The sequence below is a fragment of the Apteryx rowi genome, unplaced genomic scaffold, assembly GCF_003343035.1.
Source record: "Apteryx rowi isolate R43461 unplaced genomic scaffold, aptRow1 scaffold_10, whole genome shotgun sequence".
Classification (NCBI taxonomy): Eukaryota; Metazoa; Chordata; class Aves; order Apterygiformes; family Apterygidae; genus Apteryx; species Apteryx rowi.
The window spans coordinates 5,012,537-5,040,030 of NW_020447197.1; the positions used below are offsets into that span (position 1 = coordinate 5,012,537).

Here is a 27,494-nt window from a genome sequence, read left to right on the forward strand (position 1 = left end):
TTACAAATGTAGCGTTGGCGTTGTGTGCGCGCTGGGATACTGGGGAGAGTTCGGGATAGGCCAGTCGCAAAGCTCGCAAATAAATAATGATATTCAGTCCTGTGTAATGATTAGCAATTTGTCATAATATTAGAATAGAACATCCTTTCTACCTTGTCCACAAGCAATCTCATTATATTTGTTTATTGTCTGCATAATTGGAACCGTTTATTGGTATGTCTTGAATACTGCCACGTTTTGCATGAGTGTTTACATTGTTTTTCATTTATTTTCTTTAGTTTGGCATAGGGAGTTCTATTATTTGCTTCAATTAAGGGGAGTGATTTAAGTGTTACACGGAAGGGCTGTTTGGGAAGCATAATATTAAAACAAGATAAATAACTCTGAACCAAACTTTATTTGGTAGGCAGGGTAACAAATATGAAAAGGCTAACTGGGAGCTGCAAACAACGTAAATTCTGAAACAAAACAGAAACCTCAAATGAAGACAACCCCACCTATTTTAGTAATTTTTGCTATACTTCCTGACAGAATCACATTTAATTAAAATCATAATTTTAAATGCAAATAGTCACTGATGAGTGCCAAGAAAATCAGATTCTTCTTAAATTAACATAGTATTTCTTAGCAATAATTAGACAACATCTTGCTTATGTGTAAACATTGGTCAAGACCTTTTTCAGTATGTTTATTGTCCTTTTATTGATATGTATATAATTCTGTATATAATTCTTTAAAAAAAAACTCACCAGAGAAGCATATTTGTGAGTAAACATGCATATATTGTTAACCATTTGTTTATCTGAAAACCTGTGATTTATCTTTTAATTAGCATGCCCAGATAGGAGTGGAAAGACTTACTCTTTCATATTCTTCTTTTTAGATCTTGGATGAGTTTTGCAATGTGAAGTTCTGCATAGATGCCAGTCAACCAGATGTAGGAAACTGGCTCAAATATATCAAGTTTGCTGGATGCTACAATCAGCACAACCTTGTTGCATGTCAGATAAGTGATCAGGTATGTGGCGTTCACTTTCTGGACTTACTTTTTAAGGAACTCTAAGGTGTCAATGGAAAAAAAAAATAACAGCAATTCACAACAGATTTTGGCCTGTTTGCTGTTATGGCAAAAGATAAGGCACAGATGTGAAACGCAGAATAGAGTAATTTTGACTGTGGGCTGCAGATAATATGAATTTTCCATTTTTTCCACAGTGTTGTCTGATTCATAAACAATCCCCTATTTTTTATCTTATACCTGATAAACACTGGGACRACTTTCTCAGATATGCAAAGCCAGTATTTTCTGATTTTGAATTAGTAACATTTTCTGGTGCCTGTACCAATCCAGTTGGATTGCTAAATTAAACCATTGAGTTAATCGAGAACTGTAATGTGAAATTCATGGAGAGAATGAGGGTGAAGATACAAAACTGCTAATCCTACAAGTGTAGCTGTGTGTATAGGGCTTCGGATTTGAACGTACACATGCGTGAACATTATTATGTCTCCTCATACTCTTCATGAGAACTCGTAATACTTCTGCACTGAACTAGAATCTTTAGTGGGTTTCTTTTCCTTTTCTTTTATTGCACTTAAAAAATCCACTTGTTGTTAGGCTCAAACATTATTTATCCTTGTGTGTTGTAAAAAAAAAAAAAAGGCTGGGATAGGCAGAGSAGCAACGCAGTAAAGCATTGTGTTTTCGGTTATGCTGATGAGTTATTAGGTGCTTCTTAAATCAAGATTTGCTTGAGTTTTCAAATAATACATGCCGTTAGGAAATATTTTAAYGAGTGAAGTTAGGTTAAGAAAGCTATAGTTCTTTAAAGTAAAATGTCTAAAATAGCAAAGGAACAACTGATTGTGAATTCTTGTTTCAAATTTCAACTTTGATACCAGTAACATAACATTTGATTCTTCTAATCACTGTGCTTCGTTTTCACCACTTAATTAACTGCATCAGGTGAATGTTAAAGATTATCTTTAGCTGATTTAATTGCCTTGACAGTATTGAAGGAAGAATCACAACCAGACACAAAGCTTCAATTAGAAATCATTCTTTCCAATCAAATTCCTTACATATAGGAAATGAATGTGGGACAGCCTGCTATTTCCAGCAGCATTACAGAATTATGTATTTAGCTCATATGAGATAATTGATGAAAACTGGTTTAAATAACTTTTTCAGAAACTATGATAGAGAATTTCTTTAATTTTCAACTTTTAAAATTCAGCCCTGAGCACATGTATTACTGAATGAACGAGCCGACTGAGATATAATTTATTTTTTATATAGCAGCTGGTTTAACTAAAGAAACCATAAAGATTATTAGTAAATGAAAAATACGTTCTCTAAGCTGAAATATGTTTTATACTGAAAAACAATAAATTCTGTCAGTGCGGAGCACTTATGTAACAGGGATACAAAAAGGAAACTATATAGTTTAACTGAAATAGCAAATTCAGATATGTTATGTTCAATAAGAGCTGGCATAAATAGGTAAGACTGTAAATGGAATCATGTGAACTGGTAAAAACAACTTACTGTGTTTACTTTGATATTGTTGATCTACAACTCAAAATATATGCTAGACTGAAACATCAGCATCTCTCCTCTGACACACTAACGCGCACACGCGTTTTGACGTTTTTGGAATGAAAGTTATGGCGCTTGTAAGCTTCTCTTTTTTAGTGTTTACATTTCTGAGATTTGGTAATGGTGGCTGTACTGCTGCCAATAATTTCTTTCATTCACTGGAGACTTGTTTTTTATTTTGCACAGTATCATGCTGTTCATAATTCCACATTTTTATGGCTTATTGTTGCTGAGATTTGAAAATTAAAAATTGCTCGTCTTTCAAGTAGCTTGTTGTGAACTGTACACTGTCAGCAAGAGCTTGTTGTTCATGTGGCCCTCTGGAAACACTGAAAACTTACGCACAAAATTGTACGCATACTCCAACATTTTATGACCATAGTCTAAAAAGTTAATGCTAAAAATGCGCTCTTGAATCTTAAACCCCAAAAGCCTTTCTCACAGCTCCTCCTCCTGCTTTATTCTGGCACAGGCTCCTGAGAGGTAATATAAAATCTAATGGAAGGCAAACTGGGAAATGGACATTACACGGCCAAACGTGGCCATATACAAGGAGTGACAAATCTAAGTCAGGGCTGAGCGTGCATGTGTGTTTGTGTATATATATATACTGCGCGTGGCAGCGTTTCTGTCAGTCTGCCTGGCCGGATCCTGGACACACACACCAAAAAAAAAAAAAAAAAAAGAGGGAAGAAGAAGTGGTGGAGGCAGGGAACGTGCAGCAGTGAGCTGCAGCGTGGGGACTTTCCCCCCGTTCGCCCGCCGACTGAGCGGTGCCAGCAGGGCAGCAGCACCCCTCGCCGCGCAGGGCACGTCCCCGCCGCGCGGTGCTGCTCGCCGCCGGGGCGAGGACAGGGACACTTGATCAGCGGTAATTGTTCGCCTCTAATTGCTTCAACTCATCTGTAAAATTCACAAGCAAACATTGCGCTGTACCTGGGCAGGTAACAGATACTGCCAGCGCTCCGAGCCTTGCGCTGGCCACGGGTTTGTCCGGCTAAGCTCAAGCTTGGGTGGCAGACAGGTAGGATTCCCAGGCTGCTGGAGGCAGGGGTTAGGTGAACCTCAGAGCTGCTTTGCTAAGCTGTACCTTCTGCACCTAACAAAAAGAAGGAAWGAAAAACGTGTTTTGTTTTGTTTTTTTTATTGTTTTCTCTCTTAGACTTTTTTCGGAGACATACCACCCCGCCCCCAGATTCACGTCTGAGGTTAGGTTTCATCACTTAGGTTCAACTTTGCAAAAGGCCTGGGCTCTTTCTTATAACTGTACAAATGAGTTTTGCTAAGATGAACAGCTCAGTAATGGTGGGATGCAGTCAAAACATGTGTGCTGGATGCAACTCATATTTCATTTGATTGGAAGCGGAGTAGGGTTTAAAAGCTGCATTTTTTTGTTTTATTTCAAATGAAGTTGATCTAGGATTTCTCTTTGCTGTCTTCCTATTATCTCCTGTCATACCTAATCTAACCTGAAAGTATGTAATTCAAGATGTATATGAATAATAAAATTCCACAAATAGTACAGTCTCATTTTTTCCTTTTCCCCAAAGAGACTACAGTATGTGCAGAGCTGCAAACAGTCTTGTCACTATTATTGCCCTGGAATGTATTTTTTCAGCTCAGAGTCGGTTAGGTTTCGATAGCAGTTTTTGCTAACTTGGATGACTCTTCTCTATTATTGTTAAACTCCTATTAGTTCAACTTTTTAATGGCTTCAGAATGATTASCACTGTTAGGCTGTCTGGCTGCACTGTCATCTCAGCAAAAACATTGTTTTTAAATATATATGGTAATGAAAATGCAGTTGAAAACACAGCATAACTATAGCAATGTCTTGTAAGGGAACTGTCATGCAATCAGAATGCATTTTCAAGCTGGGACCACAATCATCTTCAAGCTATAAAAAATATATATTTTTTAAAGAAATGTAGCTGTTAGTAGTTTAAGTTAGAACTCCKGAATATTGTTTTTTGTCTTGCTTATTGCTTGTAGACCTCGGACAGTGATATAGCCATATATCTGTGAAACTGCTCTCAGCTTCCAGGTCTTGTCCCTAACAAAGCAGCTCGTGAAGATCCCCTTCGCTTTATCTATGGAAAATTCCACGTGGTTCAGGGTCAGTCTACTGAGGTTTTGATTTGCTATGTGTCCTGAAATGTGTTTTCTCTCTTTTTTTTATACTCAAGTATATGCTACTGGAATGGGGGAAAACCAGTAGTATTACACTCTTAACAATGTGCACAATGTCAGTGATATAAACTTACACGAGAACCTACTGCTGTAGGTTTTACCAGGTCTGATCGCATCTTACAAGTTTTATGAACTTTTTTAATCTGCAGACACAGCTTCATGTTTCAGATTTTACTGCCTCTGCCCCCCCTCCCCTGCACACAGCTAGCAGGCAGCAAACACAGAGGCTTCTCAAGCAGCCCTAAACATACAGCCACCTGCAAAAGTTGTGTACTTAAGGAATAGTTTTGAGGCTTTGTTGTCGGAGAGTGAAATTAAGGTTTTGGCTGTTATGGGTCAGAAGGGCACGTGCACGCTACGCTCATACGGAGCCCTGTTCTGCCATTATTCTTCCTAGGAGTTGCCAGTTTATTAAGCAAATAAAGCTTAATCCAACCCCCACTGAAAATCGTCTCCAGTGGGGCTGGGTCGTGTCGGAGTTAGGCTGGTGGAATAAGGAATTCGGCAGTTGCGATCCTGCGTTGACCGCAATTAGAGTCGATGGTGGGTGTGAATCTCCAGCCGAATCCTTTGCGTACGTCTGCGTTATCTGCAGCTTAATACGCCAGCAGTGTTCCTGGTCTCAGCGCTGTCCTGTCCTGACGTGACCTAACCCTGCAATGAAGTTCTGTAGAACTGAAAATGGCAACTAATTGCTGTCATTCTTGCAAAGTGATAAGCTTTGTATCGACCATTAATATTTAATAGAACCAGGCAGGCACGGTGTCTCTAAGCAAAAATACCTTTCTGAGGTGAGAGCTGGTCAGATCGCAGCCCTGTGCTCACCGGCAGGAGTACAGGGGCTTGTAGGCGTCCACAGAGACACTACGGCTGTAATTCACCGAGCCGTTTCCGTGCTCTGGGAATGAAGTGGGGTGTCAGGAGGCGGCTGCCATGCGGTCGCTTGAGGCACGCGTCACTCCGTGTTGCAGCTGACTTTCTAACGCATCCCTGTTTACGGGACGAGCGTGACGGCCGCCTTCTGCGGTCGGAGCCGGGATGCGCGTGCTGTTCCCGGGCAGGTGCCCCGGGCTGGCGCTGAGGGGCAGCCCCGTCGCGAACGCCACGGCATTTGCAGCCCTGCGCAGCCGCCGGGGAGGACGTTTCGCGGTGCCTGTGCTTGGGAGCTGAGGCTGGATGGGGCAATCCCCTAACCAGGACCCCGGGACTTTCGCAGAGGCTTCAAATTCACCAGGAAAAAAAAATGCTATGGAAGAAGACATGAGTATTGTCGGGGTGATGGCAGCTAGGAGGATGACCCAGCGCTTTCAAAAYGCGGGGACGCCGTGGGAAGGGACGCCGGGCAGCTGCCTCGCCGCTTCGGGGGAGYGGGAGGAAGGTTTTTGTCTCGGGAGACAGCACAGCACGGATTCCCGGTACCCTCGGAGGAGAGCGTGCTGGCTCCAACACCTCCTCCCCGAGCTGCTTCCTCTCTCTGCCGTTTCGGGGCACTTTAGACTTCTAGGAAAGAAGGAAGGAAGGGACTTTGCACTCGGCTGCRCGAAGGGCCTGCAGTCGTCCCGGGCGCTTCGCAGGCCCTGGAAGGGAGGCGACGGGAGAGATTCCTCCCCCCGCTCGGCACGCGGCCTCCTGCCCGCGCACGCGTGCGGGCCCGTCCGTCGCTGGGCTCGGCCCCCGGATTTCTGCCCAAGTTTTCTTTGGGCCTGATACAGAGCTCTGGAAAGCCTCCTATAGGTTACCCCTCGAAAAAAACCTCCAGTTTATTTCGATTTATCATTCGCCTGAGTACGGCAAGAAGGACCTGGCTCAGGTTTCATAATACAGCCCTCCAGCTGCACAAGTTGTTCATCACAGGAGCTAAAATTGAATCCTGGTCGTTCGGACGCTTTTTTTTGTTTTGTTTTGTTTCCTCAAATGCTTAATTACGGCTCGTCGCACGATTATTTATTCGTATGTCCTTCTCATTTTCCGGGGGGGGGGGGGCATAAATCCTCACGTTGCTCAGGTCCCTTTAATCTGAAGCTCGTTATTAGTTTTGGACATGCAATTTGTTTTGCTTTGCAGGCAAGTTCCCCTCTTATTCCCAAGTAACACTTTGCTCTTCGGAGCCGGCTGCGCGTCGACGGAGCTGGCGCCGCCTCGGGCTTCGGTGCCGTGGAGGCCACGGGGCGGTCTGTCCCGAGCGGTGCACGCGCGCGTCCCGCACCTCGGGACGGGGCGGCTTTGCCGTAACRGGAGGTGGAGGATGGCTGCTGGGAAGCGCTCTGTGGCCTTCGGGAGGGCAGAGCGGTTTCGCCCGCGCGGTGGGAAGGGCCGTCCTCCTTCCACGCCGATCACATGCAGCAGGCCGCTGCTGCCAAAAACAAAACCGCAACCTTCTACCTGAAACTCRTGGCAGCCGCGTTTCCAGTGTTTAGGTTTTCCCTTTGCTCCGTCCCTGGGAACATACAGTGCGTTTAGTGTCGCGCCGCGTTTCTCCTCGGGAGCGGTTCTTTGCACAAGGCTGATGGACCTTGTAAGGCTTTCGTTACGGCTACCAGTGCGCTTGACGTTTTTTACGTTCTGTGCCTTTTCGCCATCTTTTTCCTAGTCAGCTTCTGTAACAGCTGAAGTCAGTTTAATCCTTTCCCTTGCCAGCATGTTGTGGGACAAAAGTTATTTGATGCCTCCCCCCTTAGCACTCGAAGTAAGTTAAATACGTTAAGTTTGCAATTTAAGCATAAATAGGATCAGCTACCTGCTCCCACATCTAAATAGCATCCCTTGTCTGCTCTAAAACCTGAATTTCCCAAATAGCACAGGGGCACACGGAGTGTTTTTCCAAGCTCCCGTGCGCCCGAGAGTAAGACGGTTGGTGAGACGCGGCAGAAGGAAGCTTCTCCAGGGCGAGGACGACAGATGCGTTCCTATCAGCTGTCGACTTTGTCCAGACACGTAGACCGGAGTGTCGCTTCTTCCCCGAGAACTGGTATCATTTCTATTAAACYGTTCGCGGGCGGCTGAACGGCACGTCGAGCGCCGTGGCGGTAAATAAGGAGCTGGACCCGCGCGGCGCGGGCTTCGCCGGGGCAGGCCACGGGCGACAGCAGACTTCAAAGCGAGCAGGCGGCGGCGGCCGGGGCTCGCGGGGCTCGCCGGCTCTCGCAGCGAGTGCCTTTTCGCTATTATTCCAATTATTACAACTTCCTGCATAGGTTGAAGGTCATTCATAATTCACGCTTCTGTCATCTTTACACATGCCAAATGCAGTCTATTAAGCATAAATAAAATTTCAAGTGCCTGACCAGGAAAAGTAAACTGGGATTCATAACAATGAGGCCTTATTCATCCATTTAAAAGTAAATTGTGTGTGTTCCTTTTTTCCCCCCCCTCCCCTTTCCCTTTACAGCCTTGCAGTTTGGGAGCTCTTATTTCTGCTCGGTAGCCTGAGCGTACGACCTGCAGCGCACGCAGGCGCAGGGCGGTGATGAGTGCGGCCRCCCCCCCCCTTCTCCCCACTCCAGCCCCCCTCAACTCCGAAAGTGTTTCCAGATCTGGATCCGATTTTGCTCTTCCTATATAAACTGCAGTCACACCCCACTGATCCCAGGGCATGTGCAACGCGCATCTGGACTTTACGGTTCGGGTCGTTTCTCTACCGTGCAGCAGCCCTTCGTGTAGTGCGGGAGGCAGACTGGTGTGCTTGCGCCTTGTGAAGTTAGGACATTAAACAAAGATAGGTAACGAAGGGGGCTTGGCAGGCTGCGGAGGTGAAATCTTGGTCCAGCTGAAGTCAAAAAATTACTAACTTTCCTTAATTATAGTATAGTCAGGAGCGTAGCCAAGGAATCTTTAAGCTTTAGAATGCTAGAATCCAAATATTCCACATTACCATTTCCTAAAACAAAAAATAATGTCAGGAATACAGTTCAGTGTTGCTTACAAAGCCAGGAGAGGCAGGAGGAGGCAGACCTGGCTTGGGAGTCATTTCTGAGCTATCAGCTCTCCTGTTGGAGGGCTCGCTGCATCCCCGCGCCTTCTGCCCTCCGCAGGCTTCTGCTGCTTAAAAATTCCTCGAGCGTGGTTCATTTCCACCAAACGTGCTTGAACTTCTCCCTTGTTCTTGGGCAAGATGATTCCAGTGGATTCCAGGAAGTAATAAGGACATCTATTAAAATCAGATCAGATCAAATTGTTTTAAAGTTCAGCATGTCTGATTTTAGATCCTCATTGGAATGCAATCCGGTATATAATTTGTTAGTGCAAGTGGAATTCTTGTTGTACGTGCAGCAATAATTTTAAAATATATATATTTTTAAATAATAACTCAAATGATCGTTTTAATAATAATGCCGAAATGCCAGCACTTCAGATCTGTCGCTTGGACCTATTTTTGGAGGGCTTTAGTTCTGCAATTCAAAATGAAAAAAAAACACTTAACCTAAAGCACGTAATTTTGCTGGATATTCCCTTATTTGCAAACACCAGCACAGACAGGTTAGGCAATTAGCTGCAGCATTTACATGTTGGTTACGAATTTGTGCCATGCCTGCGGCGAAGGTGCTGCAGCACACCAGGCCTTTGCAAAGCGATCCGATGCACCGTAACGCGGCGCTTTACGAACCAGACCATGCACGTGTACAGTCCAGGGGGCCTTATTTTGCGACGAGAGGCGTGAAGGTCTACCAAAACCAAAAGAGCTTTGGTGGCGCAGCCCGAGCAGAGGAGGGAGGATATCGGTGAATGCGTCGCTGTGGTTTAGGTTTGTTCCTTCGCATTGACGCGCCGCTGACCTCCAAAGACCAGCTGGGTTTACATACCGTAACGCAAAACCGCGGCGCACCAAGGTGAGCCAAGGGCAGAGCTGTGCTGCCCTGGGCAGGGCGTTAGCTCCGCAGGCACCGGGGCGAGGGGTGCCGCATCAGGGCGGCCTGCAGGAGCGTCTCCAGTCAGCGCGCAGCGTTGCACGTCGTGCACGTATTCCTTCAACCTAAAATACGCCAGATACGAAGGCTCGGCTGAGGCCGATCAGGCTATCTCCTTTCAAATGTATGGAGGCCGGTACAGTTCTGGGGAGGGGGAAAAAAAAAAAAAGAGCCAGATTTAAATACATTTATCTTATGAAATGGAAAAACAAGTGTTGCTTAAAGCAAGTATTCACTGGATGTAATGTTGACATCAGATTTATTTGCAGGAGTTAAAAGCTGGCTTCGCTTAAATGCGTTTCAGTGTGATCAGATGAGTTTCGTCGCCCCGACCGAGTCCCCGGCGCACCCCGGTCCACGTAAAACCCCGGCAGCGCTGTCCCCCTTGGCAGCATGCGCTCGGAGAAGCTTGCAGAAGGCAGCGGCGGGGCTGGGGCCGGGGGTGCGTTGCGCGCGCCCCTGGCCCTGCTCTGGCACCGCTCGGCGCCGGACCGCTGCCTTCTCGAGAAGCATCGCGGCTTGCTTCGGACGAGGGCGAGCTCCCTTCGGCCTCGGCTCGCCGTGCCGCTCGCCAACGCTACGTCACCATTTTAACTCCCGCCAGCCGGTGCGGGGTCGCTGGTGCTAACACACCGTCTCCTTGCTCCTCTTACCGAATCCAGAGAGTAGCGGTTTGACAGGAGTGGCGTTATTTTTGCTTTAGAGTCGCTAGAGTTACTTTGGAGGCTTGAAGGTGCTGTTTGGGTTGCACATCTCTGCGTAAATTAGTGAAAAGCAAGATTAACAGGAAAGTACTAAGAAGGCCGAGAACTGCCCTGCRCCTGACCTGTTTAATGCAAATACGGCCCTGCTGACCTCATCGCTCTACTCCTGATTTATATGGCGCTAAATCCGAGCAGGATCGGGACGAGCGTGCGAGACTGCAGCCGCGACTGGAAACGCTCTGTGGTGGGAGCGCAAGTCGCAGTCGCCGGCAGCGCTGTCGCGAGCTGTGAAGGCAGAGGTCCAACATGTCACGCTCTAGAGGCTAACGTGCTGCTGGAAAGGGAGCTAAAAAGTTAAACCTTTGGAAGCCTCCAAAAAAAGAAGCRATGTGAGCTGCTCAGAGGAATCCTTGTTTTCTAAAGGGAAATAGAATTGCAGGACGAAGCTGCCGCTCGCAGTTATCTAAAGGACGAGGGGAAAACTGAGAAGCCCCAAAGCGGCAGTTTGAGCAGGACGGTGTGGGAGGAAGGGGAGCTCTGCCYTCAGCACGCCGGGAGGGGAAGCTGGCCGTGAGCTCCTGCTCCTGCCCCTGCCCGCCGCGGGGCGAACGCGGCCTAAGTCGGGGGCTGCGGCACGCGTCCGTGGCGTCCGTGGCGTCCGACGTGTTCTCGTGGCGTGGCTGGCGCGCCGGCGGGGCGCAGGTGGTCCCCGCTCTCCCCCGCTCGCCTCTCGCGGCCCGGCGGGACGCAGGTGGTCCGCCCGCCGCTCTCGAAGCCGACTCCGGAGCGCTCCGGACGAGGAAAAGAAAAGAAAAGAAAAGAAAACAAATCGGAGGAAATGTGTCTTATTCAGTTATTTTTGGATATTTCGCACGTATCGGTGGGCAAAGGCCGCTCGCGCAGAAGTAAAGCATTAGGCTATACGGCCACCTCCTGGAGGACAGTGGTATCTGCGGGGCTGCCGGGGCCACCGTTCGGGGACGGTGAGTGCCGCGTGTCCCCGCACGGGAAATCGCTGCGTATCGCCGTGTATCTGTATCTAACTTGTGACAGACAGCTCTGCTTGGCCTTAAGCAGTGGAAGCGGGTTTTTCTCTTTCTTTCAAGGCACTGAAATGAGTATTGAGAGTTCATAATTTGAGAGCTAACCCTTTAAAGATACGTTAGTCAGAGAAAACGCAAACGCATCTTTTGTTAGCTTAGCAAACAGAGCTGTCATGTGTTTTGGTTTAACAAGACCTGAGGAAGTTGCTAATATTTATTTGAGCGGCTTCGTGGAGCTTTTTAGCGCTCTTCACGTTTCCTGCCGAGACAGAGAGCAGCCGGAGAGATCTGGGGTAGCTTCCTTTCCGCGGGGGCACGCCAGCACCGGCGTGAGCCTTCGCGGGGGCTGCGGGCAGGTGGGCGCCCTCGCCCCGGCGCAGCGCTCTGCCTCTCCTCCTTGCCCCTTCCCAGAAACGAGCCCAGAGCCGCAGCACAGCGCCGCTGGGTTGCGTAAACCTCTCACGGCTTTCTGGACCTCCGAGATGGTTAAAATGAGCGGGGCCTGGTGCCTGTGCTTTCATCAGCATCGTCTTCTCAGGTCCGTTTTTAGCTGGTACCCGTAGCTTTTCCCCCTGCAGTCGAGAGGAGAAACGGGGGTTATCTCCCTTAAGCCAGTCATTCGAGGTTACGTTTTATGGATAATTTATAGGTCGGTTTTATATAACTAAGCATGTGAATTGTTGGTGATATTTGCAGTTATCATCATGTAGCTCATTGTGCAGCGAGGGCTGTTGAAAGCAATCTCTTTTTTCTTTTCACAGAACCCAAAGCACAAAAGGTTTGGGGGCTGGAAGGAGCGGGTTTGCCGTAGTCTTAAATTGGCACCTCTCCATCAAACTGCTTGCAGCCAACACCCAAACCAGGGCAGGATCTGGCCATGTGTTTAAATTCAGTGCTATTCCCTTGCAGGGTTTGATGCCTCTTTGCCTTTTGCGGTGCTCACTTTGCTTTCTCTTTTTCAGATATTCTACAGGGTTGTAGCAGATATTGAACCAGGAGAGGAGCTGTTACTGTTCATGAAGAGTGAAGATTATTCACATGAAACAATGGCTCCAGACATTCACGGTTAGCCACTTCTTACTGTCTAATCTAATCTAATATAGCACTGAAATTAAGTGAAAAATTAGGAAGATATCTCCTCTTTTGGAATCCTCTTGAAATCCGCAATAGCTTCACTGTAGCTAGGGAGAAGAACTGGACTGTGCTGGTTATATACGTCTATATTCCTACCCTTCTGTTTTCTGAAAGCTGTTCGGTGAATAAATAAGTTTAATATTAACGTGATTGATATATTTTCATTTATCAAAGTGTTTTGCCAATGTCGTGACTAAGATTCCTGTTGCTGGTGCCCCTTAACTGTTAGGTTTTCTAACTGAACATTTTTCAGCATTAGAAACGAAGAATCCAGACAGAGAGGTCATAGGTTGCCTGGGAATAAACTGAAATTCCCGGTCATTGGGGGACTTTCCACCACTCATGTCCTGAGCGTAGGATTCCCCTTAGTTGAACTACAGCCTGGAGGTCGTACCAGGGCCTTTCTCCTTCAGTCCCTCTGGAGGGTGGGTCTCTTCTGAAAAGCAATGCCAAAGCTGGCTTTGGGGTTCGCTCTTTTGTTCATCGCTTGTAGTTGAACTGATTTCCCTAAAAATCRCACGTAATTCGCATTCAGTGCCTGTCAAGCTGGTGAGCTGTGGTTTGCACAGTCCATTTTTCTCTGCATCTCTTGATGTTTTTCAAGTTTTTCCCTTACTTATTCCAACCTCCCTGGCAGAACCAGAGGTCTAAAGAGGTAACTGAGGGCAACAGTAAGGCTTTGAAACTGAAACTTAATCATTTCATGGATGTTGCAGAAGGAGGAAGAGATTCTAAGTCATTATCTCTAGGCTGTGTTGGTCCTACCAGACTAAGATGTATGAACCCTGATTATAGGTTATTTTTTGTCATTTAGCTAAACAACTGTTATTCTGTTCTCTTGAAAAGCGAAGATCTCAGGCTGTTAATGTTGCTGTCACTTTTGAGAACGTAGTCATTCTTCCTCCACTTGCTCATTCATTATTTATCCTACACACAGATTCTCTGTCTAAAACTTGTAAGCTGTTGCTCATTCCTTGCAGATTAGGTTGCCTCGGATTTGCCCCCCACCTCCAAAAGCTACTTTGGCTCTGCTGCCTGCAGTGCAAAGGGTTAGAAAGCCACAGCTGGGGCTAGCTGTAGGATATTTACTTGATACACACTAGGTTACAGTCTATGCCAGTGTGGACATCTTATAAATTCTTGAGAATTCAGGGACTGTGCACAGGGACTTTCCCAGGGCAGGAGAAGTGACATCCAGGGGTGTACTTTCTTACAAATGCCTGCAAACTTGGAGCAGTATCTTACGGTCTCTTAAAAAAAGGAGGGGGGATTATTCATTCATTCGTTGAGGTTTTTTTCCCCCTTAGTGGTAACTTTATTGCTAAAGATGTCACCCTTTTCCAAGGATAGTATTTTCTGTGCCTATTCCATTAGTTATTTTATAAATGACACCAGAGAAATGCTCTGCAGTCACACACAAGTATATGTCCCATAGGGCTCATTTAGACCCAAACTGGGCCAAGTTTTCACTTGGTCTGGGCTATTGCTAGTGGACAGCAAACAACAGAATACCGTCCTGATAATGGTGATTTCTCAGGATCAACCTGACCCTCAGGTAGTCGTCACCGACTGTACTGCATACATGTGAGATGTCAGACAGACTCCTCAGGTTATTAAGTACCTTACGGACCCAGAGCCCGTGGGCTTTTATGTCTGCAGGGCTGATGACACTGAAATCAAACTAGGATATATGGCTAGTCACATTGACTGTTAGTATAAAATCCAACAGAAAAAATATCATGGCATGCTCTTTTCAAAGTTTACTTTTGGGGCTTTTCCTCAGCTAATCTATTGTTTTGCAGGAATTATTAATTCATGGAATGAAATATTCACCCCAAAGTGATCATACTAGTGATCTTCTATGGTCACTTTTAGTAAGAAACACATTGTGACCAATTTTACTCCTACTGAATTTAAAGCAAGGCCCCTTCTCTCCTTTACCCTCCACTTCATCTGCCTCTGGCTTACACTGAACAGGGTTAGGTGCTGGAAGAGAACCGTAATGGAAATTAAAAGGCTTTTGAAAACTCCATTAACACCCCCTTGGGTATTTTAAATGTCGACATTTGTGTCTAAGTCAGTCTACTTCATTCTGAAAGGTAGAGACTGACAGCTTCCCACTGGATATCCATCTTAGACCCTATATATCTCCATTTAGGATATTATATAAACACACAGTGTTAGGGTTCCCTATTGGATGTGACCCAGGTGGTTAATAAATAGTATTGCACTGTTGTATGTTGTAGAATTAAAGCATAATTTATCTTTGTTTTCCAGAGGAGCGCCAGTATCGCTGTGAGGACTGCGACCAGCTCTTTGAGTCCAAGGCTGAACTAGTAGACCACCAGAAGTTCCCTTGCAGCACACCTCACTCTGCGTTCTCCATGGTGGAGGAGGACTTTCAGAAAAAGCTTGACACTGAGAATGACCTTCGGGATGCGCATGAAATCCAGGAATGTAAAGAGTGTGATCAAGTCTTCCCAGACTTACAAAGGTAGGAGCAGGTGCTTAAAACATGATGGAATGAGGCAAATTCTGTGACAGCTTCAGTCAGATCATGCAGGGCATCGGCGAGGGCAGAATCTGATGCCTTCATCTTATACACAAAATAAATATGACAATTAATAAGACTTCTATGCTGGTTGGTGTTTTAGGACATGGAAATCAATTGAGTTTCAGCAATTCAGAGATTCAGTCCTTGACCTGAAGTCCTTAGCAGGGACCTTAAAGAACTGGATCCTCTGATAATCAGTTCTTTAGCTGTCATGAATTGGTCTAGTTGCAGTGAAATCAGAGAAATTATTATAGTTCAGATGAGCTAATGGATGGACTCATCATTTTTAGGCAGAAATAACTCAGAACGTCTCTGAGTAATGTTCACTGATGACAGAAATTTTATCTTTGCAAACAAGCCATGCCTGGTAGAGTTAAATTAGACTGTAATCTAGATGTTAATATGTGATATATAGCCTTTCAGTCTTGAAACAGTACAGTACTTCAGGTCATCACATTAAACATAACTTTTTTTGAGAAATAAATTGTACGAAACTATCCTGCTTCAACTGAAAATAATGATGATACAAATGTCTTTAGCTGCTGTGAGAAGAGGAGCAGGCCCACACTACCCAGCCACAACTTGTGTATTTTCATTAAATTAATCGGGTTTTAGAAGTAACAAAATGCAAGGAAAGTAGAAAACGTTTAACTATTTTAGTGATGGTTCCTTATGGTCAATGGCAAGCAGTATTTTTGTGTTGTTCTGCAGAGGAATAATTTTAATTCCTTTGGAAATCAGGGGTACAAAGGGCACTTGGCTTCATCTCTTTCTTATTATATCTGTCTGTTTAAATAGATAGACGTACATGCATATATACCTGAAATATGCATAGAGATGAATGTAAATAGAAAGTACAGCTTTTATGTGATGATCATTTACATATGTCCTGTCACTGTAGTTTTTGGTGGCTACCTAAAATAATGTATTTCAGTGCAGATTACAGCAAATTTGGCAAATTACTGATAGGTGTTTAGAGTGCACAAGAGCTTCTGCAGTACTTCCCTCATGAATTTACATTTTAATGCTTTCATTTTGAGGATGGGGGAAAAGTTGGCCTCAGCCAACGTTTAATAATAATGCTGAGATATTTCAATAACAGAATCCTGGGCCAGATCCTCAGCTGTAATAAGGCAGCGTATTTCTTATGAAGCCAGTTTATAACAGCACAAGACCTGGCTCATATCTTTTGCTTTGCAGCCAGAGTCTGTACCGTAGCTTCTACATGTCTGTGTTGCCTTCTTTTCTCTTTGCATTGTGTGGGTACAACCCAAGTAACAGCATTAACTGCCCTTTAGGAGACAGCAGGATACTGCATTGTTTAATTATCAGTTGCCCCTTAAATAATGACTTATCAACTAGTAGAGTATTTCATCAGTTCATATTTTTCACAGAAATCTTTACTAGTCCATAGATCAGGATCTTATTCTGTCACAGGTGGTGTCTGCTGAGGTGGGATGTTAGCACGGATGATTTTGTGCACCTGCAGGGGTGACCCCTTTGGACAACTGATACTGAGCGTTTCAGGTGCTGTTTCTGCAAGATGTAGCAGCCTTTCCCAAAATGCGGACTCTCTTAGGTCCTACTGACTGAGTGGAAGTTGTTCAGCACCATGCAGGAGATCTCCGATCAGCATGTCACATGACCCGAACCTTACGCTTGGCAAAATTAATGACGCTACCACGAAAATTAAAACATGGTGTGCCAAACGTTGCTCTCTGTGCATTCRGTCAACCCCACTGAGCGTGGATTTGTGCGGGCATAATGTCATATTCACCGGGTGATATTGAGCAGAATTTGGCTCCACATGTCTAATTTTCAGTCTGTGTGATCAATTTGAAAGGGCTGATGTAGGTAGATCAAGTCCGAAGGGCTGCAGTAGTGTGAGTAAGGGAAAGGCCTGGACAGTAGCATTTTTACACGCTCTGAGTTATTCCGTGTTAAAGTTCTTTTCTGCCCGCGAACTAGAGGACAATATCTAACATATGGGAATCATTGAACAAATGTAAATTTAGCTTAAAATATTAAATATTGAAGAGAAAGGGCAGAAAACAAAGAACAAGTCATCATAAATAGATGGGCAGTACGGTGAGAAAGAGTGAAAAATGAGATAGAAGGCAGTCATTCTCTGAACTCTTGAATTATTGAAAGGTTAATACATGACAAAGACAGTTCACAGCAAAAAAGTCCAGAAGTGTGCTGTATACAGATTAAATAAAACAAAAGGCCTGAATGACCTGTGCTTGAGGGTGTGCGTAATTAAATTGAGAAATAGCTGAGTAGGAAGATTGAGATCTGGATGTCTGTGATGGGGGCAGATATGGCTCTGGTGTTGATGGGACGTTGTGTAGCCGCGTTAAGCATCTTGGGAGCTGGTGCCAGTGTGGGAGACAAGAGCCTCTTTAGGTCTTTTGGCAAATTTGTTTATGAGTGCATGATGGAGGTCTGGTTGTCACAGAGGTATTAGGATAGGAAGCCAGAATTTTTTTTTCCCCAGAAGGGAAGAAGAGCCTGAGAGGGGTAGAAGTAAGCAGCATCTGCAGGGCAAAAGCATTGCCGTTACCTGTAGCTGAGAATGAAAGTTGCTAATCGGACTGCAAAACCCAGAACAGACTGTAAATCCAGCAGCTTTTCTCCACTGGTTCAGCAGGGCTCAGTGGAAGATTCGCGTGCGGAAGGACTGTAGGAGCTGCCCCGTGTTGGCAGGCTGGTATTCAGTCTGATGCTAAAAATTCCAGCTCCAATGGCTTTTTTGTGAACCTGCTTCTACATTACATAGTAATCTTTTCTCTTTTACTCAAGCAATAGTGTGACTCACAACTTTATATGTGACCAAGCAATGCAGGCATTAAGAAATGTATTTGCTATAAATGAATGCTAAAATAGCAATTCAGAAAATTCAGAATTGAATTCAGAATGAATTCAGGGGTGTGCAACAAAAAATACTTGATTGAATATACTACTAATAGACTGAATAAACAACTAAGAAATGAATGCATAAACAACTACTTAGTTGAACATAGTTAATAATAATCAAGCTGTAACTTTAATCTTAGTGTACCATATTTAGAGACTTGATTCTGATCACTTACACTAGGTCTGTCCTACTTCAGTGGAGTCATTCGTGATCTATTCCTGCTGTAAGAAAAATCGGGCTGCCATCAAAAGAGTGGAATTACACAAGGTAGTAGGATCCAAGGTGTATTTTGAGTGAGAGTAATAAGGTAGAAATAATTCAGACTGCAGGGAAGAATTACCAGAGTGAAATATTGAGAGGTGTGTGAAATAGTCTCCTTAGGGAGAGATGGAAGCATCATCTCCTGGAGCTTTTGCAAGTGGCCTGGCAAAACATTAGACAATGTATTACTCTGGTATGGAGGGGGATCCTGCCTGGAAGCTGAGCTGGGCTGCATGCTCGATGCTGCTGATGAAAACTCAGCAGCCTTGGTTCTGTCAGGATTGGGCCTCTGGGGCTTTTGGCGCTAGTTGCTGTAATTATATGCTCTGCTTGGTCTCCTCTTCCTGGCACTCCATCTCTATTGCTACGCTGATCTGCAAATCACTGATAAACCCGAGTTTCTGTGTAGATGCTGCCGGGACCTCACTAAGCCTGTCTCTGTTTCCGCAGCCTGGAGAAGCACATGCTGTCGCACAGCGAGGAGAGGGAGTACAAGTGCGATCAGTGCCCCAAAGCTTTTAACTGGAAGTCCAACTTGATACGTCATCAGATGTCGCATGACAGCGGGAAGCACTACGAGTGTGAAAACTGTGCCAAGGTACAGTGAATTTGTAGGCTGTCTGGCCTTGCTCGTGGTGTTGAATGTGCAAGGGCAGGAAAGCAGGGCCACAATGAGTCAGGACTCAGGAGTTCATATTGGTAGTTCTGTGGTGGTCCAGCCTGCTTCTCTAGGATTTACAAGGATCTGTGGGCAGAATTTGTGGGTTTTAGAGGAGGACTTCGGCCGCTAGTGAGCAGGGTCTGGAGCTCGTGAGAGCAGCTGAGCAGTTAAGGTTATTAACTGCCTGACTCGCAAGCCCTGAGCACTCTTCTGGAAAGAGAATGGGGACCTGCTTTCCTCAATTTGATTGCAATCACAGAACACTATAAATATGCTTTGAATTGCCTCAGTATGTCTTACCAACATAACTGGTACCTACTGCAAATATTCGGGCTCTGAGGGGCAAGAATCCCTGCTGGAAGTGCAGGGTGGATGGATGTGCCTTCCCATTCCCTGGGACTTCTAATTGCAGGGGTTATTACACCTGGTGTAATGGTTACAAAAGGGTTAACAGAACCACTAAATATTTGGCTAAACCTGGGAAATTGAGGCCCATTTTGGGGGGCAGAGCTTCCATTGACTTCCATTTTAGCAAGAGTGAGATACAACGAGCAGCCAAAGTCAGAGAGTTTTTAAATCTTAAAAAGCTGCCAATAACCCTGACATTTGAATTTTGACAGATGCTTGTAATAACTGGCTTCTTCTGCAGTTAAGTTTCTTGGTTAATCAGTACTCATTTCCTAGCAGGTTTTCACGGACCCCAGCAACCTTCAGAGGCATATTCGTTCCCAGCATGTTGGGGCTCGTGCTCACGCTTGTCCAGAGTGTGGCAAAACCTTTGCCACTTCTTCAGGCCTCAAACAGCATAAACACATCCACAGCAGTGTCAAACCTTTTATATGTAAGTCTTCAACTAAACATCTTCAGCTAAGTGTATTTCTCTTGTCAAAAAGCAGCATTACCTGGAAGCAGAAGGTTGCGTTGTGCTTCCATTGAATTTCCCACTGGTTTCATGGGGGTTGGCTTGCACTTTGAATTATTAAAGGAGTCTTGGGTAATTCACAGTCCAGTACAAAGCATTCTGTTTATATGACTTTCATTTTCAGGCAGAACCTGTATAAATGTACCTGTTGTCCCTGCAATATATTTCCGTGCATAGATGGCAAAGAGCAAGCTGGGAGTAAGATTTAGCTAAGAGCCAGTAATACCAAGCTTGGAGGTTGCAGTCTCGTGTTGTTTTAAACCAACCTCAGCTGGTTGCTCTCGTCTCCTGCCTCCCTTGTGCCTGTGCATGCCGCATGCTGTGCTGGATCCTGTCCTGCTGAGCCCGAGGCCCACACGGCAATAGTGCCAGCCCAGGGGAGGAGGTGGGAACGCCAGGCTGTGATGGGCAGGGGAGGAAGGCAGGGGCTGACCTGTCTGGCAGCAGCCTGCACTTCAGTTGACTTATGGAGAGGTGAGACCACAGTCTGGATGGGTTGGGAATTAGGTGGAACCAGCAAATGTATGTGAAAGGCTGCTTTGCTTTAGAAATTAGTTTTAGGCTGCAAGTCTATAGCATCTATAGCAGATTAGATACCATGGTATTCATTGGAATTGGAAAAAATAAACCTTAAAGCCAGTGCATTTCAATTGGAGAAGATTGCCTCACTCCTTGAGGCTTCTTTGCATATCCTGAATTTAAGTATTGAGTTTAGCTGTTAGATCTTTACAAACAATTGCTCCAGCAATAAAAATTGCTTCATCTGTCAGCCTGGCTCAGTAGTGAGATATAAGACAGATCCTCAAAGTCTCAAGGATTGTATGTGCCACCTAGCCAGATCCTTCTACGAGATGGGGAAACCTTGATGCACAATAACATTGCAAGCTGTTTTCCTTTCAACAGGGAAGCAGAGGCAGGAAATATTTAAGAATATTGTTCTTGTTACTGTTAAGCTCCACCACAGTCTTTTCAAGCACCTGTTATGGCTTGAAAAGCACCTGCTTTGACCACATCCACATCAAGGGAAGCACTAATGGCGTAAAAGACTTACTCGTGAAGTCTGCATATCTGCCATTAGATTAGATAATACTTATATTTGGAATTTTGGTATGAGGAAATGTATAACTAACTAGATCCAGTTATAACCATTGCTAATAATTTTTAAACCTGGGATTACCAGCTAACTAATTACACTTAAAATGTATAATTATTAGAAAACCATAACTTCTGGCCAGGTAGGGAATTTTCAGATAATACTGTTGCGGTCAATACCATATGTAGGAGTGACACCTCTCTTAAATTAAATCATACCTGAAGTGCTCTTTGTTGGTGTGTATTCTGATAAATCAACACAGCCATTGATAGTCTTGAAATTTACAGTATGAGAGATGAAAAACCATTGAACAGTCTATGAATAATAGCCGTGTAATTATAGAAGAAGAGAATTTGGAGACCACATGTTCAGTAGGCTTTTCTGAGCAATGGGGGGGAGCTGGTAGAAAACGGGGGTGGGAGGTAGGGTCACCTAAAGTAGATATCTGTTTTCCACCAAAAGGCCACACACCATGATTTACTCTACCAGTCTGTTTATGGCAACTGTCTCTTATTACAGTATACCGCCCAAGCTTGAGTGAAAACTCACCAACACTAAGGTAATTACTCACTGCCTTCACAAAATCTCCAGCTTCTCCAAATAGAAACCACATGCCATAATAGACTGAACATATATTCGAGATAGTACTTACAGTAATTTTTTTTAATAAGCAGAAAATTTGCAAACTTAACTGCAAGCTATTTTTTGGGTTCTGAGACAATCACGGTACAGAATGTACTTAAACATGAGATGAATTTTTGCAACTTGGGAGACAGAGTGGGAGTTTATGTAAAACCTGGGGTCTATACAGCAATAAAAACTGCAAGGAGAGAAGCTTCCCTTACAAGTTAGCTGCTTGAAAGTATGGCACTACAATTTAAAGGATGTAATAAGGTGTAACAGGAGAAATCAAACACAGCTTCTGTTGCTTTGATACGTGGAAGCAATTAAAGTTGATAACCGTCCCCCCCATCTACTAAATTTTAAGCAAAGCTTTGCTTGGAAATAAAAGCCATGCAGTGAAAAAGAAGTAGATCTTATAACAATAACTTATCTGACTAGTCCTCCCTCCTGGGAATACTCACAGTGGCCCAGGCAGTGCCATTGATTTATACACAGAATTCTCCCAGAAAAAATCAGTGGGGCATTTGGTGTCAACTTCAATGTTATGTTGAGGCTTCAGTACGACAGTGCCCATGAGTAAGACTACAGTGGTGAGTAAGGGCTTTGGACCTGGGCCCAAAATTTCTTTGTCAGCCTTGGAAGCCATGTATTTCATAGACTGCCTGTTAGAGGCAAGAGGCACCTTGACCAAGAAGTACCTCATTAAATAGTTGTATATAGCTCCTATGCTTAAAAAGGTAAACTTGGCAGTACAGCTATTAATTATTTCATTGAAATTGCAATAATAAATATTTACAGATTTTAGTTGCCATGATTGATTTAATTTAGTTTCAAAACCCAGATAAAACGCATTAGTCATTTAGAAGATTAATTTGCATCTCCTTTAATAGTTTGTAAGGATATCCTTAAATTGTAAATGTATATTTTTGCTTTTCTCTGGAAGTAGAATATTTCTCAGTTCTGTTGACTTTTGAATATGTTAATGGAAAATAATAAATTGATAATGCATTGATGTTCTTTAAAGGAGAACTTCCCTAGCTTTTGGAAGAACAGATCTGTGTCAATACACACTTTTTCCTCTGGTTACCAGTCTAGTCTTACCCGACTGAAAAGTTAAATTTGATATGGTCATGGCAATAAGAAGCAGGTTCTTACCATGACCTGTTAGAAGATCAGAGTCCATAAAATGTGATTTGTTTTACATTATATATTAGCCTTGTAAAAGTATGTATTTTTGAACAGACAAATGGAGATTTTTTCTGAAAAAATATGTATGGTTTAATGCTCAGGTGGAGTATATTAGGTATAACTCTGTAACTGTTGATGGAGTTAACCTGCTTTATAGAAGGAGAGGAATTGGCCCATAATAACCCAGATGACGACTGTGCAACCCCTCTGCTACGCTTGCAAAAGCTGTGCCATTACAGACGGTTTAATTTAGGTTTATGTGATCAAGCTGATGGGAGTGATGGGAGCTTTTTGTGCAAGGCCTCAGCAATGAGGATGAGGGGTGCTCGACGCCTTAAGTTTGACKGTAGGGACTTGATTTTGTACTGAGAAGTACAGCATTGACTTTATTTTGTGGGAGCAAGGCCTTTATGCCTATGATTAGGATAAAAATAGCAGAAAGGTAGCAGAAAAGATTGGAGCTTATTACTGCAAGAAATAAACAACCAATGCTTCTATGTTAAATAGGTGGATAAAATCTTCCCCAAAAGATAAACAGAAAGCACTTATTAAAAGAAAATCAAGCTTTCTAGCAGGGAACTAGAAAAAAAATCTCTCTTCTCTTCTCTTCTCTTCTCTTCTCTTCTCTTCTCTTCTCTTCTCTTCTCTTCTCTTCTCTTCTCTCTTCTTTCTCCCTTTTTTCCTTTCCTCTCTTTTCTTTCCTCTTCTTTTTTCTATTTTCTTTCCTCTTTTCCTCTTTTCTTTTTTCTTTTTTTCTTTTCTTCTTCTTCTTCTTCTTCTTCTTGCTCTTCTTCTTTTCTAACTTCTTGCTTTTCTTTCTTTTCTTTCCTTGTGAATGAAGGTTTCTAACAGGAACAATAACTGATACACAGCAACAAGCTTTCTTCCTGAGTTAGTGCATTGCAAATTTCCTGTGTTTGGGCCCAATTCTGCACTCTTTACCGCACGAATTGTCCCAGGGACGTCAATGGGACACGAATAGGGAAAGCTGCTCTGCGCCGCGCGGGCAGGATCAGGCCCTCAAACAATGGGAGCATTGTTGCTGAGCTATGAGGCAGCCTGCTGAAGAGGTAAACAGTTAAGACATGACAACAAGTGGTGGAGTTTCTCAAGGGCAGAGATTCAGAAGAGCAGGAAGGTTAGCACAGGCCCTGATGTGAGTGGAAGTTAGAGGACGTGATTACAGTTCATGGGAACCAACAGTGCAGGATGGGATACATTCAATTCAGTTTCCTTTGCAAGCTTAAAATAGAGCCATTGTAAATTATGTCAGAGTGTCTCAAATCTTGAAAATGATTGTTAAAAAGGCCTCAGAATACACAATGTGCATTGTTGTGTGGCTTTGATGTGTGAAAGATGAGAGCTTATGATATAACGCAAATTAAATAAAAATAAAGTGGCCACATGCTTTTTCCTGGCTGAAAAAAAGAGGATTTATTACAGAGAGATAACACCACTTACTGTTAATGTTATTTTGTTTTTAAACAAAGCTAGAGCCTATGCTACTAGAAGCAAGGTAGTCCAGAGGTGCTGACAAATTTTAGAATAAGAAAGAGCACAACCTTGGAGCTTGTCTGATGTTTCTGCTAGCCCAAAGGATATAAAATTCCCCAAAAGATAACCTAAGGTAAATGTAAGAAAAAAACCCGGAATGAATGTCAAATTTGTGTTGGGAATTGTACTGCTGGTCCTTTGAAACATTAAGCCTGGCTGAATTTCTCTAGGTCTGACTAAGGGTTATTGGAGGCCCCTTAGGTGTCCTCCTTGCCCAGTGCAGGCTTCCAAAGCACACGTAAACTCTGCAGTGATGGTGGTCAGCTGCTTGGGCCCGGAAGCACTTACGTCCTTGAGTATCCGTGTCTAACGCTGCGACGTTCGGTGGTTTGCTCGGACGGTTTGCTGGCGTTGTGTGCGGGAAGGGTGGCAGTGGAGAGAGCTGAGGGTTATTCTGCTGGTTTGACTAGCAGGCCTCTAATCCAGGTGCTACCCCAATAACTTTCTCACTAAGGTTTGTAGCAGTCAGAAAGTCAAGGATGTTGTTGCGTGCTTTCACAACGCAGTGAAGGCAAGGTAGGAAATAAAATTTTGGGGGTAGCGACTCTAGCTGTAGATGAAGTATTTCAGGAACAGGCAAAAATCCCATTCACTTCAATGGCACAGTTCACTCTTCACAGTGGGGCGTCCTGGTCTGATTACAGGACCACTTTCAGCTTCCTGCTAGTAAAAATGTTTGTAGGAAACTGTGCTCCAACATGCTAAATGTTGCAGTTTAAATCAGGCCCGTCAGGTCGAGGTAGATCTTCCCTCCGTGGCTTCAGGCTTTCTCCAGCTGCTTCTTTTGTGAGGCTGAAGTTACTGCCACCCCAGAGGAGTTTGAAAGGAAATCCACTGAGCTGTTTTGAGCAGCAGACATGCAAACAAATACCGCTGCATTTTTAAAGGAAATTGTTGTTGAAATATAGTATATTTTTTCACAATATAGTATATTTTTTCACATTCAAGGAAGAAATAAGCAATATTAAGACTAATAATGTTATTAAGATGTGGAATTTAGGGTCATGGCTTCCAAAGCACCTGTTGCTATATCACAGTGACCATATGCATTACACGAACAGAAATACTTGGGACAGGTGAGAGTACTTGACTGAGGTTATTTTAGAAACCTTAGCTTAGACTTCCGCAAGATTAACTTCTTAATTGTAAATGGAAAAAAATGTTGTTTGTTAATAATAGCATGTGCTTGTAAATATCTGGTTGCCTCCTTCTTCACCTCTTCTATATCCTTGGCATCTTTTAGACTGAAAGCTCTACAAGGCAGCTGCCCTGTCTGTCTCCGGTCTGGCCCTGCAAATACTGATTTTCATGAATGACTTTACACATGTGAATAGTGACATAAATGAATGTCTTCAAACAGATAGACATTCAAAGACAGAAGTGCTTCATACGGTGTTACAGCCCTGGGGCCACAGTTCCTCTCCAGGCTCTGGGTGCTAATGCAATATGAAATAATGGTTCCAAGTATGAAAGTTTGTGCAATATGAAGAGAAAGCAAGGAAACAAACTTTACATTTTAGTGATTTCAGACCTTTTCTGGTTTGTTGGAGGGTTTTTTTTTGTGCTGTCTTTAGACATTTGTCTGCTTGGATGCCTTGCTTTGGAATAATACGGTAGCTTTTCATACATTTGTGCAACCAGACTTCTCCTTATGACTTCCGAATTGACATTTGGAGGGTAAAAAATTGTTTTATTTGCAAAATTTTGAGGGTGGGGGAAATTACCATAAAGCCTGAGATTTGTTGTTGTTGTTGTTTACATACAGGTGAGGTCTGCCATAAATCCTATACTCAGTTTTCAAACCTTTGTCGTCATAAGCGCATGCATGCTGATTGCAGAACCCAAATCAAGTGCAAAGACTGTGGACAAATGTTCAGCACTACGTCTTCCTTAAATAAACACAGGAGATTTTGTGAGGGCAAGAACCATTTTGCAGCAGGAGGATTTTTTGGCCAAGGCATTTCACTTCCTGGAACCCCAGCTATGGATAAAACGTCCATGGTTAATATGAATCATGCAAATCCGGGCCTTGCTGACTATTTTGGAGCCAATAGGCATCCTGCTGGTCTTACCTTTCCAACAGCTCCTGGATTTTCTTTTAGCTTCCCTGGTCTGTTTCCTTCAGGCTTGTACCACAGGCCACCTTTGATACCTACTAGTTCTCCTGTTAAAGGACTACCAAGCACAGATCAGACAAACAAAAGTCAAAGTCCCCTCATGACAAATCCTCAGATACTGCCAGCTACACAGGATATTTTGAAGGCACTAAATAAGCAACCATCTGTAGGTGAAAATAAGCCAGTGGAGCTTCAACCAGAGAGGTCCTCTGAAGAGAGGCCGCATGAAAAACTCAGTGACCAGTCAGAGAGTAGTGACCTTGACGATGTCAGTACCCCCAGTGGCAGTGACCTGGAAACCACCTCTGGCTCTGATCTGGAAAGTGACATTGAAAGTGAGAAAGAGAAATTTAAAGAAAATGGTAAAATGTTCAAAGACAAAGTAAGCTCTCTTCAGAATTTGGCTTCAATAAATAATAAGAAAGAACACAGCAATCATTCCATTTTCTCACCATCTTTAGAGGAGCAAACTGCGGTGTCAGGAGCTGTGAATGATTCTATAAAGGCTATTGCTTCTATTGCTGAAAAATACTTTGGTTCAACAGGACTTGTGGGGCTGCAAGACAAAAAAGTTGGAGCCTTACCTTACCCTTCCATGTTTCCCCTCCCATTTTTTCCAGCATTCTCTCAATCAATGTATCCATTTCCTGATAGAGACTTGAGACCGTTACCCTTGAAAATGGAGCCCCAATCACCCAGTGAAATTAAGAAGATCCCAAAGGGAAGCTCTGAGTCYCCCTTTGACCTCACCACTAAGCGTAAGGAGGAGAAGCCAGTTACTCCTATACCCTCAAAGCCAGCAGCTCCACCTGTGACAAGCCAGGACCAGCCTCTAGATCTCAGCATGGGCAGCAGAAGTCGAGCCAGTGGCACAAAACCGGCCGAGCCTCGGAAAAACCACGTCTTTGGTGAAAAGAAAGGAGGTGACCTTGAACAAAGGAAAGTTTCTGAGTCTTCTTTGCAGCATGCCAGACCAACTCCGTTCTTTATGGATCCCATTTACAGGTAAAAATTATGTTCGATCTCAGC

General features: G+C 44.0%; 1 protein-coding gene across 4 annotated transcripts in view; it reads left to right on the forward strand.

Annotated features, from left to right (window-relative positions):
• The first annotated feature begins 940 nt into the window (after positions 1-940).
• MECOM (MDS1 and EVI1 complex locus) overlaps positions 941-27,494 on the forward strand; it is a 51,158-nt gene continuing 24,604 nt past the window's right edge. For 2 of the 4 annotated variants that reach the window (XM_026061284.1, XM_026061291.1), the window contains exons 1-6: positions 941-1,018; positions 12,403-12,505; positions 14,852-15,068; positions 18,757-18,904; positions 19,655-19,808; positions 26,114-27,470. In XM_026061284.1, coding sequence (XP_025917069.1) covers positions 12,457-12,505; positions 14,852-15,068; positions 18,757-18,904; positions 19,655-19,808; positions 26,114-27,470 — 1,925 coding nt within the window. In that variant the 5' untranslated portion in view covers positions 941-1,018; positions 12,403-12,456. Of the gene's footprint in view, positions 1,019-12,402; positions 12,506-14,851; positions 15,069-18,756; positions 18,905-19,651; positions 19,809-26,113; positions 27,471-27,494 lie in introns of those variants that run through there. The other 2 variants (XM_026061279.1, XM_026061270.1) reach the window with 2 other exon arrangements.